At 34.6% G+C, this 15,572-nt stretch overlaps 1 protein-coding gene across 1 annotated transcript; it reads left to right on the top strand.

Moving 5' to 3' along the window:
• The first annotated feature begins 8,291 nt into the window (after window positions 1-8,291).
• LOC110819754 (glutathione S-transferase zeta class-like) lies at window positions 8,292-14,853 on the top strand. The gene is made up of 11 exons (XM_088211940.1): window positions 8,292-8,537; window positions 8,631-8,709; window positions 8,780-8,836; window positions 8,924-9,009; window positions 9,187-9,258; window positions 10,369-10,422; window positions 10,522-10,597; window positions 11,589-11,650; window positions 12,283-12,342; window positions 12,754-12,865; window positions 14,522-14,853. Exons 1-10 carry the CDS (start codon window positions 8,535-8,537, stop codon window positions 12,859-12,861), a joined length of 657 nt encoding a protein of 218 aa, XP_088068066.1. The 5' UTR covers window positions 8,292-8,534; the 3' UTR covers window positions 12,862-12,865; window positions 14,522-14,853.
• The last annotated feature ends 719 nt before the right edge of the window (window positions 14,854-15,572 follow it).

Raw genomic sequence — 15,572 nt, 5'->3', positions numbered from 1 at the left:
ATGATAAAATTGGGTAAAAATATTATTTGGATTTAATTGAAATTAATTTTGGAAAAAAGGGGTGAAAATTAGGATTCTGAGAGTATTTTTGAAAAGAAAATCAGAAACCGGGGGTCAAAACGCAATTTAAAAAATTGTGCCCCGTCAGCGCCACGTCAGCAGCCACGTCAGCAGCCCAGTCAGCAGCCCTGGCCAACCAGGACCTGCCGCGTGGCAAGACCACGTCGACCCGAGAACGGGCCACGTGGGCGATCCGCGTGCGCGCGATCGGACGGCCCAGATGCGTCCCCGCGCGCACGGACGGCCCAGATGCACGCACACGGACGGCCCAGATTCAATCAAGCACGGACGGTCCATATTTAATCAAAATGGACGGCTGTGATCAAAAGGCAAAAGGGTATAAATAAAACCCCCACACCTGACCACAAAAACCCTAGCCGCCTGCCCTCGCCGGAGAAGACGAACCAGATGCCGGAGGAGCCGGCCGCCGCCACCCGCCGCCGCACCGGAGAGTTTTCCGACCGCCGATCGAGGTAAATTTCATACTCCCGGCTCGTTTTTCAATGCTGAGTTCCTTTGTGGCCAAATCGGAGCCAAAATCCCGGCCAAACGGTCGAAAAACATGGTCGAACCCCAGCGGCGCCGTCGCGTCCCTCCTCAATTTTTGCCTCCGATGAGGCCCTTCCCGGCCTCCGTTTGATACAATTTTTATATCACCGTGATCACCATTCTTTTCTCTACAGGTTGATCGGAGCCAAATCACCAAAACACGAACCTCGCCGGAGAGCCGCCGCACCCGAGAGCACCGCCGCCGGTAAGCTTCAGTTTTTCGTAATTTTTTGGCCTCCTGAGGGCCCTAGGGTTGTTTTATCGTAGGGACCGATGCAAGTGTGGCCGAATTCAGCCGAAAACGGCCAACCCAAGGCAAATTGCCGCCGCAAGCGGCGGCGCTGTCGTCGGAGCACAGTGGAGCCGCCGTGCCGGAATTGCGATATTGGCTGAAAGGGGCCCTGGGTCTAATTTGGGATTTTTTTGGGACACGTGCAGGTACCAGTAGTGCGTTTCAGTTCTCCGAAAAAAATTCAGGAAAAATTAGGGACAGCCTGTAGGCGCACTGTAGAGCCGTATTCAGACCCCGAAACAAGTAAGGACCCCTCACCCTATTTCCTATCACAGTATTAAAGTTCAATAAATGATAAAACGGTATTTCATGAATCAACAGATGTGTGAAATTATTTAAGGTCGCTAATGGAGCCCGAGTCTGGTGTGTTTGTCGGTTAACTGTTGTTTGGTCTATTTTATGGTTTTAAATGCAGTATGAGGTCTGATGTTTTCATTTCATAGTTTCGTGTGCATATATTACTATTTTATTGATTATGAGTTGAATGACTGAGAACCCGATGTTGTATGTTGTCTTGTTTGGCATAAATTACTGGTTTGCTTGTTTGTGTGTGAATTGATGATGCTGACTGAGGAAAAGGGGAATGAAAGGTTATGTAAATTGATAATTGTATAATGTGGTCAGCTTGACTAGATATCCTGGGAGATGGTGGACGGACCAGGTCCGTAGGGAACCCTACCGGAATTGTGGTCTCTCATACCGGACGGGGTATGGAGACCTTATGTGTTTTGGCGTCCATACCGGACGGGGTATTGAGGTTTATAGTTTTGGCGCCCATACCGGACGGGGTATGGGGACGGCCTTGGAATCTGATTACAAGTGTTAAGGGTTCACGGGTAGCGGGACCCCTATGGATCCCCATGGATACTAGTAGGCTGGTAAATGAGGAAAAATATGTTGTGTAATGATTGAATTGCAAAAGGCGTGATAAGTATTATGTTATACAGTTCATATAATTTCATGATGATGATAATGTTATTGCTTTCGTATATTGTTTTATGAATTTCACCGAGGTAAGTGGATAGTAAAGGATTTTATTATTGATAAAAGAATTTGTTGTAAATTATACTCCATTGGTCTTTTGTGTTTTCTACCCACCTTTACCTCCGTGACGGTGAGATAGTGTGATGTCTTTACTGGGCTGGTGTAGCTCATTCCTTATTTAATCATTTCAGATCAGGAAGACATTGTTCCCGAGCCCGTTCCGCATGAAGACGGCGAAGGGGACGCCTGAAGACTCCGTAGTTATATTTATAGCTTTTATTTTCGAGTTTCTCTTTTAGTTAGTTTGTTCTTTTATACTTTGAGCACGTTTTTTGTTTTAGTGTAAGGGATGTTAATCAAAATTTTTATTTCGCTTCCGCATTTGACCTTTTTAATACACATATTTCATTTTAAAATTCCGGGGCCGTTACAATAAGTCCCTTATAATATGTATATTTAACACATAGGTCCTCTTTTCTTAATACTAAATCTTAAGGATAATAAAGTAAATTACAAAAAAAAAATATTTAATTATATTATTAAGGTAATTAATTGACATGTATATTCTTAGAATTTTGACATTAGATATGAAGATATTATTTTATATAATAATTAAAAAATAAACGAATATATTATTGTGGGAACTTCACCTTCGATCCTCACTAAAATTCTTGTTTATCTTCGCCGACACCACGTATAGTGCCTCTATCGCTATTCCTTCTCTGTGTCAGCGACATGTTTATTTAGGTTATACTTAACATAATTGATCAGTTTTATTTTTAAAATTTTCTTTTACAAATTTATTCATTATGATATTTCGAGTATTTAGTTTTATAGAACATTCTTGCCTTTATAACTTTGAACAAAATGGATAATATTGAACGGTTCACCTTTTTACTAAATCATGTCCTAAGAAGTTTTTTTTTAAAAAAAATTAAACTCCTATTGTTTATGATATTAATTAACTTGTTACTCTAATTCTTAATTTGTTCCATTTGGAAACATTTTCTATAAGTCTACTGATTATTTTATTATTAAAACATTCGACTTCTGCTTAGTTTTTTCCTATTGTAATCTCGTGAAACTATTGAAGTTAGACGTGTTGGATTTTTTTTTTTGATGCGTGGGCTTAATGTGAACCTTAGTATGTGTATCAGGTTATCAATTTAATGACTTCGATTAAAAGTGATCAAATATGATTAAACAATATTAGACTTTAATGTATCGGGTTTAAGTATGAGTTTTAATTTACAGATACTATTTTTGTAATATTCTCATTTTATGATGGATGAAATGAGAATTGTAAAAGTTAATCGATATAAAAGACGGTTATGGTATCCGAATCAAAAGATTGTCATTTAATTTTTCTGAAATTCCGTCACTAGAAAATACTAGTTTTAAGACGCCGTATTGATTTGAAAGATCCTACCGCCAGACGTGAACAAATTTTTTACGATAGATTCAGGTACGCTTCTGATTATATTTCTCTTTAATTTAGTATGAGTATGTATGTTTAATTTTTTATAGATTTACGAATTTGAAAAAAAAAATTTATTCTAACAATTGGTATCAGAATCATTTCTCGTATTGAATTTTTGAGAAAATTTTTTGTTATGTAATTTTAGATTCAACATTTTAGATTTTGGATTCAAAATTTTAGAGTTTGAATTATTTTTTGTTTAGTTTAAAAAATATATATATATATGTATATATATGCAGAAAATTAAAAAAAAATGTATTTTAAAGTTAAGTATTATATATGCACATATATATATATTTTAAGCATGTATGTATATATGTATGAAGCAAAAAAAAAAAAAAATAGAGCAGCAGCCGACCGCCACTGCATGAGAACGAAAATCTTGTGGTTTACCATCGTTCCGCAGCCGAAACAGCTGCCAAATTTAGTCCATAATGGTTGAAAATTTCCAACCGTTAATGTAGAAATTAATTCACTTTAAATTTAGTTTTAATTTTGAATTTTAATATTGGTATGTATATATACATATTGAAATAACTTAATTTACACAACATATCATCAAAGTGACATCTCTTGTGAATAATTTATTTATTTCATAATGTAAATAGTTATATTTGTGTAATTTATGTGAATGTTAATCGGCCTAAATGAAGATTAATATTTAATATTATTGCATTTTATTTTTGAGGTAATGAATATATGACAATTATTCAGTATGACATGTGAACTTTAAATCGGCTCAAAGAAAGGTTAATTGTTTGATGTATTTCTACTATCTGTATTTACTTACTATTATAAGGTACCACTTATAAGATAATATTCTGTTCAAAGATAGAGTGTTAATGGAGTGTTCGGTATCTTGATATGAGAATATACTTTAATTTAAAATTTTATGATTTACAGTTTTATATGAGTATTAATTTATTTATTTTTGTATGTTCTTTGTTTATTTTTGTTTTCTACTGGAAGTATCACCGCAAATGTTAATTTCATATCAATGTTGAACAACACAAATTTCAAACAATGAAAGAATAGTGTTCGACTTGTGCTTGGAGTTATGAATCTGGATTGGGCTTTACAGGTTAATTAACCCAATCTGATTACTTCTGACAACACCCTTAGAAAAAGAAAGAGTTTGAAATATGAGATCAGTCAAACTGTATGAGTATGTTCGTTATGAAACATACTATTTCAAAGGTTTTTCGGGCACTATGTCCAATGAGATCACAACCATTAGAGATTTCTTTCATTCTCTATAACAACATTTGGCCAGAAGTGATAAGGTTGAGACATGTACACTTTTGTCTACTCTTATTTCGATGAGGTATAAAAAAAATGAAAATATTAGACAACACATAATGGAGATGTCATATGTGCATGCAAAACTCAAAGTACTTAGAGTGAAATTGTTAGAAGAAGTACTTGTGTACTTTGTTTTAGTTTCTTTTCTACCACAGTTCAATCATTTTGAGATGACATACAATTGTCAGAAAGAATCTTAGAATCTGAATGAACTCATTTCATATTGTATTCAAGAGGAGGAAAAGCTTAAGTCTGAGAGGATAGAAAGTGTTCATTTAGCAGTGATCTCAAAAAATAAGAAGAACAAGGAAAAGAAAACAGGTAAATTTATTGCAGTTCTAGTATAACAGAAGAAACAACAAAAGGCTCAGACAGAAAATGTTTGTTTCTTCTATAAAGCTCTAGGACACCAATGCGCTAACTATCACACATAGCATGCGAAAAAAATGTATGCTTCTTAATTTTGTTTGTTTTGAGGTTAATTTAACTTCTGTACCAACACACACCTGATGGATTGATGTCATGAATGAAGATATAAAGTTCATGAAGGACAATAACGTTTGAGAACTTGTCTCATTGCCTAAAGATGCGAAACTTATTGGTTGCAAATGGATATTTAAGATCAAGAGATATTCGAAAAGTAATGTGGAAAGGTTCAAGTCACGTCTTATCACTAAGGATTTTACACAGAAAGAAGGCATCTATTATAAAAAGATTTTCTCGCCGGTTTTATTGAAAGACTCTTTCAGGACTATAATGGCTTTAGTGACATATTTTGATATTGAGTTACATCAAATGGATATTAAGATAATGTTTTCCAATGGTGATATTGATGAAAAGATTTATATAGTGCAATCAGAAAACTTTGTATTCGGAGATACACAATAAATAGTTTGCAAATTAAAAAAATCTATCTATAGACTTAAACAGACTTTCTATCGATGATATCACAAATTTCATCAAGTCGTCATCTCGTTTGATTTTGAGATGAGTTTAGTAGAAGATTGTGTATACCATAAGTTTAGTAGGAGTAAATCTATTTTTTTAGTTTTATATGTCGATGACATACTACTTGTCAGCAGTGATATAGGTTTATTGCATGAAACTAAGAGATTTCTGATAATGAAATTTGATAGGAAAGATCTTGGGTAAGTCTCTTTTGTATTAGGGATTCAGATACATCAGGATCGTTTTCGAGGTATTCTTGGATTATTACAGAAGAGCTATATCAAAAAAATTCTTAAAATGTTTGACATACAGGATTGTAAATCAGGAGACACCCTTGTGTCTAAAAGAGACAAATTTACTCTAAATCAATGCCCTAAGAATGATTTAGAGACTACAGAGATGCAAAAGATTTCTTATGTTTCTGCTGTAGGGAGTCTTATGTATGCACAGGTTTGTACACTTCCATATATTGTTTACATTATGGGGATGTTATGTATATATTTAACCAATCTCGATATGACTAATTAGAAAGCAGCCAAACGTGTCATGCGGTATCTATAGAGAACAAAAGATTATGTGCTCACATACAAGAGGTCAGATTAGTTGGAGATCATCGATTATTTTGATTTTGATTTCTCCAGATGTCAAGACAACAGAAAATCTAAATCATGCTATATTTACTTGCTTGATGAGGGAGTTATTTCCTAGAAGAATGCTAAATAAACACTTGTAACATCTTCTACTATGACAGCAGAGTTTGTAGCTTGTTATAAAATATCCAATTATAGAATATGACTACGAAATTTTATCACTGGGTTGTGTATTGTTGATCGTATAGAAAGATCATTAAAGTTATTTTATGACAATAAATCTGTAGTTATATATTCCAACAACAACAAGAGTTTGACGAAGTCAAAACATTTAGATATTAAGTTTTTTGTTATTAAAGAAAGAATTTAGAGTAAGTAGATATCGATAGAACATATTAGAATAAACTCCATGATTGTGGATCCGCTAACTAAGGGATTATCACCTAAAATCTTTCATGAGGTTAAGTGCATCTTTTATCTAGTAAGGCTTCATTCTTTGTAAATGAGTCTATAACATACAAAAAAAATTTCTCTTCAAATGTCATAAAGCATAATAAAGATGTGAAAACATAGTTTGCTTGTAGCTTATGATGCGGTAAAAATGACATGACCACTTTGTAGCTTATGATGCGGTGAAAACATAGTTTGCTTCTAGGGGTCCTGGGACCCTGACATGAAATTTCTACTATTGTAAAAAGACTTTATTAGTTAAATCTCTTGGGAAGTTTATGACTGCTGAAATGGCCTATGGAGGAAGGTGATTATTACCAAGTACGATCTGGAAGGAAGAGATTGGGGGACAACTAGGAGTAGAAAGAATTATGGTACAAGTCAATGAAACATACATAAAAAATGTTGCAAAATGAAAATTCTTTTATTTTTAAAATTTTTGGATTTAATATTAGTTCGTAATGATCCCACGGTAAAACAGAATTTTACATGGTGTAACACTTTAGTTATGCATGAATTACTAGAATAAGGTCAAGGATATAGAATAGAAATGGACAATACGTTCATATTTAGTTGGTTAAGTGGTTGCCCTCTCAAACTAGCAATAGGTTTTCGTATCTAAAACTTGCATTTTTTTTCCTTACTTTTGTACATTAGTTGATTCAATCTCATCCGTATCAAACATGATATTATGGCTTAATGATAAATGTGTTTAGTCATTTAAAGCGTATCAAATTCTTTGTCTTCCTACTGATAAAAGATTAATTACTAATTAGCTAATACATCCTATAACACCCAATAAGAAGTATACAAACAGTCCGAGATATTTCTACTATAGAAAGACAGATGGATGACCCAAAGTTCTTCATGCTCAAGTACAAATCATTGAAATTAGAAGGCTATTTGGCCCACAAATTATGAATATTTTATTGTTTCGGGTTATATTGATACAAAAAGATCAATTGACAATATAACTCATGTATAGAGAAGATAATAAAATGATCGATCATCTATTTAGTAGATGTACCTTATGCATACATGATTTACTACTTAACTCTCCTACAATTGACTGAAGATAATTCAAAAAGACGACATACATGATATGTTCAGTTCTATTTACTTTTATATATTACATACTATACGAAATTATCATTGTTAGTTCTTTGAAAGTATCTGATAAGTAAAAATTCAAAAAATTTGTCGATGTTAAAGAATTAATGAGAAAAAAACGTATTTCTTTTCGAGTCTTATTGAAGACTCCAGTATCGATTAGTTTCAATTGACGATTTCCTACGTATGTGGTGTATGAGTTCAATATAAATACTAATTTTTCCGTTTAAAAGCATTCTGTCATTATACTTACCGTACAGATTGGCTTAATACAAAGAATTTTAGTTATTGAATAAATTTATACATTAATTAATTAAGTAATACATATTATATCAATTATAATACAATATAAATAAATTACAAACTCAAATCAATAATCTCTTATAAAAAAATGTAAATTATTGGTTAAATAGTAAGTTTGTATAGTTTATATATATATATATAGATATAGATATTAATATATGTAGTAGATAATATTGAGTGGTTATTACATTTTCATTTACCCTAAAACTTGCCGCTTTTAGCACCAAAATCCAAACAGCCTGCAATCTTTGGAATTTTCAATGAAAAAACAGAAGACAAAATAATTTCTTTTCTTTTTTCAAAAATTGGAAGATACGTCTTTGGTTGACCCACGGACCTCGGCAAAGCTCATCAACCGAAGGCAGGCATCGGCACTGCATTTGCAGAATATATATATATATATATATATATAACCTTAAATTCGTCCTCCTTCCATTTCATTTCAACGCTTTTTCAGTCTTTTAACATGGTAGTTCATTCACATATTGTTTCTGTTTTTTTTTAGTTTTGTTTTCAATACTTAGAATTGATTAATGGAGTATTGGAGAATTCACTGAAACAGGATGAGAAGAAGCTCAAGCTCTACTCCTACTGGAGGAGCTCATGTTCCGAGCGGGTTCGTATTGCGCTTAACTTGAAAGGTATTCAACTTCTTCCTCTTTGATTTACGTTTCTGTTTGTCTTTTTGGGTTAAATCGGGTTCATTTGCAGGGATAAAGTACGAGTACGTACCGGTGAACTTATTGAAGGGGGAGCAATTCAGTCCTGGTAATTGATTCCCTTGGTAATCTTGTTTAAACTTCCTTTCATCGTTTTCTGCTCGGTTTGCAGCTTCATTTCCTTTTTGATTCTCAGATTTTACGAAGCTCAATCCTCTTGGCTTTGTGCCTACCCTGATGGATGGCGATGTTGTTGTGTCTGACTCTTTGGCTATTATAATGGTGAGTCACGTGCCAATAGCTTTTTTTTTTTGGTCTTTTGTTCTACTTGGTTACAAGTAATTGACTATCTTAGTTTTCGAGATCTTCTGAAATTGTTGCTGCAAATTTCAATCTGGGGCTGATTCTTGCATCGTAATTTGAGTCTAATATCCTTAAGTTTTCTCCTTAATTGTCTAGTATTTGGAAGAGAAGTACCCCGAGCATTCGCTGTTACCACAGGATCTTCAGAAAAGGGCCATTAATTACCAGGTATAACCTGCATCTTGCTGCAATCTGTTTTCTGTTATGGTAACAATTCGCCTTCTTACTTTAAGAAAGTAAATTTACATATACTTCTATGGTGAGTCAAAGGAAGCAGCATAGTTTGTTCCTCCCTTCATTCTATTTGAAGCTAGTAAGATATTTTGCTTGGGCTTTGCTGTTTATGTTTTGTTCTAGCTGATTTTTCGCTGACAGTTTTAAGTATATTCGAGCTGATGACTGTCAAAATTTGTGGATGAAAATTCCAGTTGTTTGTAGGATTTATTGTGTAATGAAATCATAGATAGACCATCAGCACTGAGCTATAAATATGACAAACAAATTCTTCGTTGATCGATCACATGGTGATTAGACATAGATCTGCCTTCTTTCACATACAATGTTGATTCTTTTTTCGATCCAGTTAAACGTAGTTGTCTCCTTATTAGCCTCTATACTTTCAATTGCTTTTAAACAAGTACTTTCACTTAGCACTGTTAGAAGAACCGGTAAATCAGCGCCCTGTGTTTGGCAACCCACCCACAACCACATGCAAGTAGTGGCTCAGTCAGCCCACCAGATGAGTGAAGATATCTCCGAGCTTCATGATGATCTGTGTTCTTCTGGTTTACGAGATGATTGGATTACAAAGAAGAGAAGAAAGAAAGAAGTCCATGGCATTATATGACAAAAATTTGAGAGAGAGAGCTCTGATTGAGGAGAAAAGCTAAGAGGAGAGAGGGAGAGTTGAAAAGCAGACAATGGACGATGAGAGAGGGGAGAGAAGCTTGAGGAGAGAGAGGAAAGAGAAGCTTTGTGCACAAAATTTGTTTCTCTCCTCTGGTCACAGGGATGATGGTGTGCAAAAATTTTCACATCATCAATGCATGGCAAGTTAATGCCACGTGGCCTTGACTTAGCCGTACTTTTAATAGTGTCAAGTGGAAGTATTTGAAAGTATAAAGGATGATATAGAACGACTAAAGTAGGAGGGCTTAAATAGAAAAATCTGAACAGGACAGGGACTATTTTACTATTTCAGATGTTTTTTATTTTTCTTATTAAGGTGTTCTGCATATCTGAATATTAAGGGATTCTCTTTTTTGACATTTTTTGAAGATCGCAAGTATGGTTTCCTCAAGCATACAGCCTTTTCAGAATCTAGTTGTACTGGTCAGTGTTTAAATGAATTTACTAATTTCTTCTGCTCCTTTCATTAATTGTGATGATAGTCCATTCATATTCATTCTATTCACCCTTTTCTATCTACAGAAGTACATCGAGGAAAAAATCAATTCTGATGAAAAAGCTATTTGGGCTAAATATCATGTTGAAAGAGGATTTGCAGGTAACTTTCTTTTGTCTTAATCTAAATTTCCACAAAGTGTAATTGTAAATAACATTCAGGAAATTGTTTTTATCCATGAAGTATCTCCTTAGTATCACATTCATTTTATGCTGGACATAAGCTTGTGGTGCTGTTACTTGATCGGAGCACGTGTAAGTAAAGGTGTCATCAATATCTTCAGAGAATTGATATGGACTTTGACCCTCAGCTATTATGTTATCCCTCAATCAGACCATGTGATAGATGCATGCAGTAGCTTACACTTAATGGATTTATTTATTAGTGTTTCTTTTGAATGGTGGATCCCTATTACCGTAATGAAATGCATTTCCTAATGGATTTGTGTTCTTGATATTTTTGAATCTAGTCAGCTTTTTTTTTTTTCTTTTCTTTTTTTTTTTTGGGTAAAAGAAACCAATTAGCTATTGAGAATTTCTGGTTCATTCTTAAATTGCTATGTCTTCAGTTAAACCTGTTCACCTAGGAGCAATTACTTCTTTGGAACTTAGAATGGTTAAAATGTTAAATATTGGAGATACCCAGTTCAAGTTAAGAAAAAGATTCTATAAGTAAAAGCAGAAGGTGAATGTGATTGGTTGGTTATGTTTAGTTCTCTGTCAAACACTAAAAAAAAAGGAAAGAATCTTAAGCTACAGTTTGATACTTCAATAACTGTATTTAGAGATTGTCCACCTACTAGGACAAGTTGAAAAAGATAAACAGTCAATTAGTTCCTTTTTGTTTATATAAGAACTTCTATTACAAGACAGGAAGCAGAAACAATCATAAGTTTTGACAGTCAATTAGTTCCCTTTTTTTATATAAGAACTTCTGTTACAAGACAGGAAGTAGAAACAATCATAAATTTTCACAGTCAATTAGTTCCTTTTTACTTTTATAAGAACTTCAACACTGTGAAAACTTATGACTGTTTCTGCTTTCTGTCTTGTATTTTGAGGCTTCATTTTGATTAATTTTCATTTCTGTTCAGCTCTTGAGAAGCTGTTAGCAAATTATGCTGGAAGATATGCAACTGGTGATGAAGTTTTTCTGGTTTGTGGTTTCTGATTCATCTGTGTTTTTTCTTCCCTCTAAATTGGATGTAACATGTGAAGATGCTTATGCAGACATCTTAATAAGGAATGTTTGGAAGGCCTTTTGAGAATGGTTAAGTAATCAGAAGAGAGTTATAGACGTCCATCATATTTTAGGCTTTGTTACTGAATTGGGTGCAAATAAATAGGGAAAGTCCGCTGATCTCTTCCTAAAAGGCTAAAACCTAGCATCTAATCAATAGGATTAGGCTTTATTGATTAGCCTGTTCAGTCACCAGGATTTTAGGCTTATTAATTAGCCTACTTATTTAAATAACTGAAAAATTGGAAGTTCCGAAGTAGAAGACATCTAAACCTAACCAAAGACAGCAAAAGGGTTCACTGTTTGCTGTTTGCCTATTCGTTGGTTGATATGTGTGGGTCCCTCTTCAGCCTCGTAAGACTTTTTGCGTTCTTTTATATTATCAACTATAAGAGTTGCAGTAGGCTGTACCTGCTAGAAATTCCAGTTGTGCAATTTTATGCTGGAGCTTACCTTCTTTATGTTATTTTAGAAGAGCTTGTCTGAGATTTTTCTTCGATATCATGAATTTCTCTGAAAATATTAAACAATTTACTTGTGAGCTGCAGGCTGATCTGTTTCTAGCTCCACAGCTTGATGGAGCGATCAAAAGGTTCAACGTGGATATGGTAATCTTCAACCCTGGGCCCACCATGGTCATCCATGTCCATACATTGTATGTGTTATAACATGGACATGAAAATAATCTTAATTAAAATAAAAAAGAAAGGGACATCCAGCTTAGGGAGTGGAGTAGCATGTGGATCTTGAGAACTATGTGTAAGAATGACAAAGTCCAGTTATATTCTCTGGTGTTCCTGCACCTTGGCCAATAGTTGAATGTGTGTGTTGTTTTCCTGTTAACACGAATATTTCTTCTGCTAGGATGTTCTACTTTGTTCACAATGGATACATTTTGAAGTCCTTATCTTTGTTTTTGATTACTCATATAGTTGTTTCTCACCTTTGGTCTTGCATCCCACAGCTTTGTCTTTTAGAACTTTGGCTGACTGGTAGTTCCCATATACTTGCTGGTTCAGGGCCCATTTCCTATTCTAGCAAAGTTGCATGATGCGTACAGTGAGCTACAGGCATTTCAAGATGCAGCACCAGAAAATCAGCCAGATTCTCCTCCCTCCACTAGTTAAACCAGTGAGTGACGATGCATTTAGCAGCTCAAGCCATAGGCATTTTATGGGACATCCTAATTATTATATGCACATCATCCCTTATTCTCTTTTATTACTACTGTTGCTATTATTAGGAAAATTATCCAATTTAGTTTTTGAATGTTGGTCAATGTTACAATTTAGTATCAAAAATTTTTTTCATTATAATCCCCGAATTTTTAAATTTGTTTCGTAAGCACTGACTTTGTTGAACTTTAAATAGAAAAAACATAAACACTTTATTCTTGTTTGGGAACACAAAATTAAAGGGAAAGACTTGGGGCCATTGCCAAGAGGAGAGTGACAGTGAGACAGGGAAAGGAAGACAATCTTGCAATTCTTCTGCAAATATCTAAACTGGGGGTGTTTTGGTTGATTATGCTTAGCAGCCTTGTGGGAGTTCCTCTTGCAATTCTTCTGCAAAATATTTAAACTGGGGGTGTTTTGGTTGATATGCTTAGCAGCCTTGGGGGAGTTCCTCTTGTTCTCGTCCTGCTTGTTCTCGAAGAACTCCTCCTCTCATGGTCGTGAATAACCCAAGCTTTCACGACCTCTCTCCTGAACCTGTCCAACAGTCTCTACTCCAATTTGTGGTCCCATAATCACCTGTACATTGTACATCAATCTGAAAAAAGGGTGTTTGTGTATGTGAGAAATGGGCATATACAGATGGCAGTTTGCAGACAGAGACGAAGGTGACGAAGAATCTTGGCGTGCCATTGAAACCAATCCCTTTTTGGGCTTTTGGGCCTGTGAAGATGATGGGAGAGAGATAGGAAGATGGAAGTTTCGGCTGTGAGGGAGGTGGGTTTGAGAGGAAAAGGAAGGAGTGGAAATTGGAGAGAGAGAAGTAGCCATGGATGATAATGATATGGATAATGCAAGTTATGGTGTGAATGGCGAATTGAAAGAACAGAGGAGTACGGGAGAAATCCAGCCATGAGGATGCATTTGATTAATTTATATTTGGGTTTGAACGGAGAAGTATCTTTTTATTAATTCAGGTGTTTGTTGTTTGGTTTTGCATAATTTTAATAACTATATGAAATTATAATCTCTTATTCTTTCCCACAGATTTCTATCTTCCTGCCTTCTTCAATGTCTGCCTCTGCTTCTTCCTTCCTCTTTTTTATTGGTTTCCTTCCCTTTGGTACACTTAACAGAGAGAAGAAGCTTGCTTCAGTATTTATTCTTCCTTCCAATTTATAGATCTCTTTCATTATCAATGTCTGCTTCTTAGTTCTGGTTTCTTTTTTTCATCTCCGTCTTGCAGCTCATTGCGAGTCTCTCCTCTCCGCTCCCTTATTTTTTCCTTTTTTTATCCAAACTAGACTGAAGGTGTCTCCCATTTTTCTGTTTAAAATGGGACAAAGTCATGCTTTTGAAATAAATTTAAAAATTCGGGGGACTAAATTGTGGGCAAAAATTCACAGATTAAATAAGATATTTACTCTTCTTTGTCGTTATTTTTTTTTTTATATAATTTTCCTAGATATGACAGTTATAGAGTTTTAAATTAGCTATTTTATAAGCAAGCTAGGCATTATAATAATTCATCTTTTCTTGTCCTTCTGTAGTTGATTTACATAAATAAGGATCATATCGAAACTCACTCGTTAATCTGATTGCTTTTACTCAGATGATGCTTTTGGCTCACAGAGAGGCAGTGCTGTCAAGTGCCCAAATCAGTGAGGTCAAAGGATGAAATTTGTGTAATGTTTGCTTCTCAGACAGTTGCATGGAGTTGAGTTTGGTCGTAGGCCTTGTAAATGAAGTGCAATATCTAACTAATAAGAGGTAGAAGATGAAATAATCTTGTGTTTTAAGAGTAATTGAATTCTAGTTTTTAAGTTATTGTGTCAAACTTGTTTTAACCAAATAATACATATATACATACACATGGTGTTGCCAAAAAGTGATATGGAAGCTTTTATGCTTGTCATGTTACTGGCTGCTATGAGTTTATAATAATCAGTGTGATGCATTTCATTTGGCTTCCTGAACTTCTCCCATTGAAACACCATACTTGATATTCTGCTCCTGTGGGAAATCACATTACAGACCAAAATTTTCAGGTGTGAACCATCTGAATGGCAGATATTTTACCAAAGCTATTAGTCGGCCAAAAACAAGTGGGGGAAGATACATGGATTCTCGGAGTCAATCCGAATCACATGGTAAAATCTCATGCACACAAGCACATTGGCACACTTTAAGTGTACATTATTTATGTTCCCTTGTTATAATCCTTTAAATACATTTTTCGTTTTCATCATTTATTTAGGCGCATACGTTATTATTATTTTCGACTAATCACTTTACAGTTATCTATTTAGTAGAGTTATAGTGCTCAAGTTTACTTAAATTTTACGGAACCTATTGCATTCTTAAACGAAAAAAAGAACAGGTTAAATACCCAATGTCACTTAACATCATCTAGCCAAGTGTTTGGACAACTTAGGCTCAGGCTTTTGGCTTTGCTTCACCAGACATAGGACTTCAAATACACATTTGGGACTACAATATCAAGAAGAATATTTACCCCTCCCGGTCTCTCAATATTTACAGAGCCAAATTACTTGCAACTGATGCATTCTTTCCTCAGCTAAATTTAACATCACCTACAACAAACTGCAACTAATTCATCCTCTACACCATTAAATTTGATGCTATCATTTACAAAAATATTC

Source organism: Carica papaya, chromosome 9, assembly GCF_054855325.1.
Source record: "Carica papaya isolate Zhongbai chromosome 9, ASM5485532v1, whole genome shotgun sequence".
NCBI lineage: Eukaryota > Viridiplantae > Streptophyta > Magnoliopsida > Brassicales > Caricaceae > Carica > Carica papaya.
This window is presented reverse-complemented; position numbering and strand designations above follow the sequence as displayed.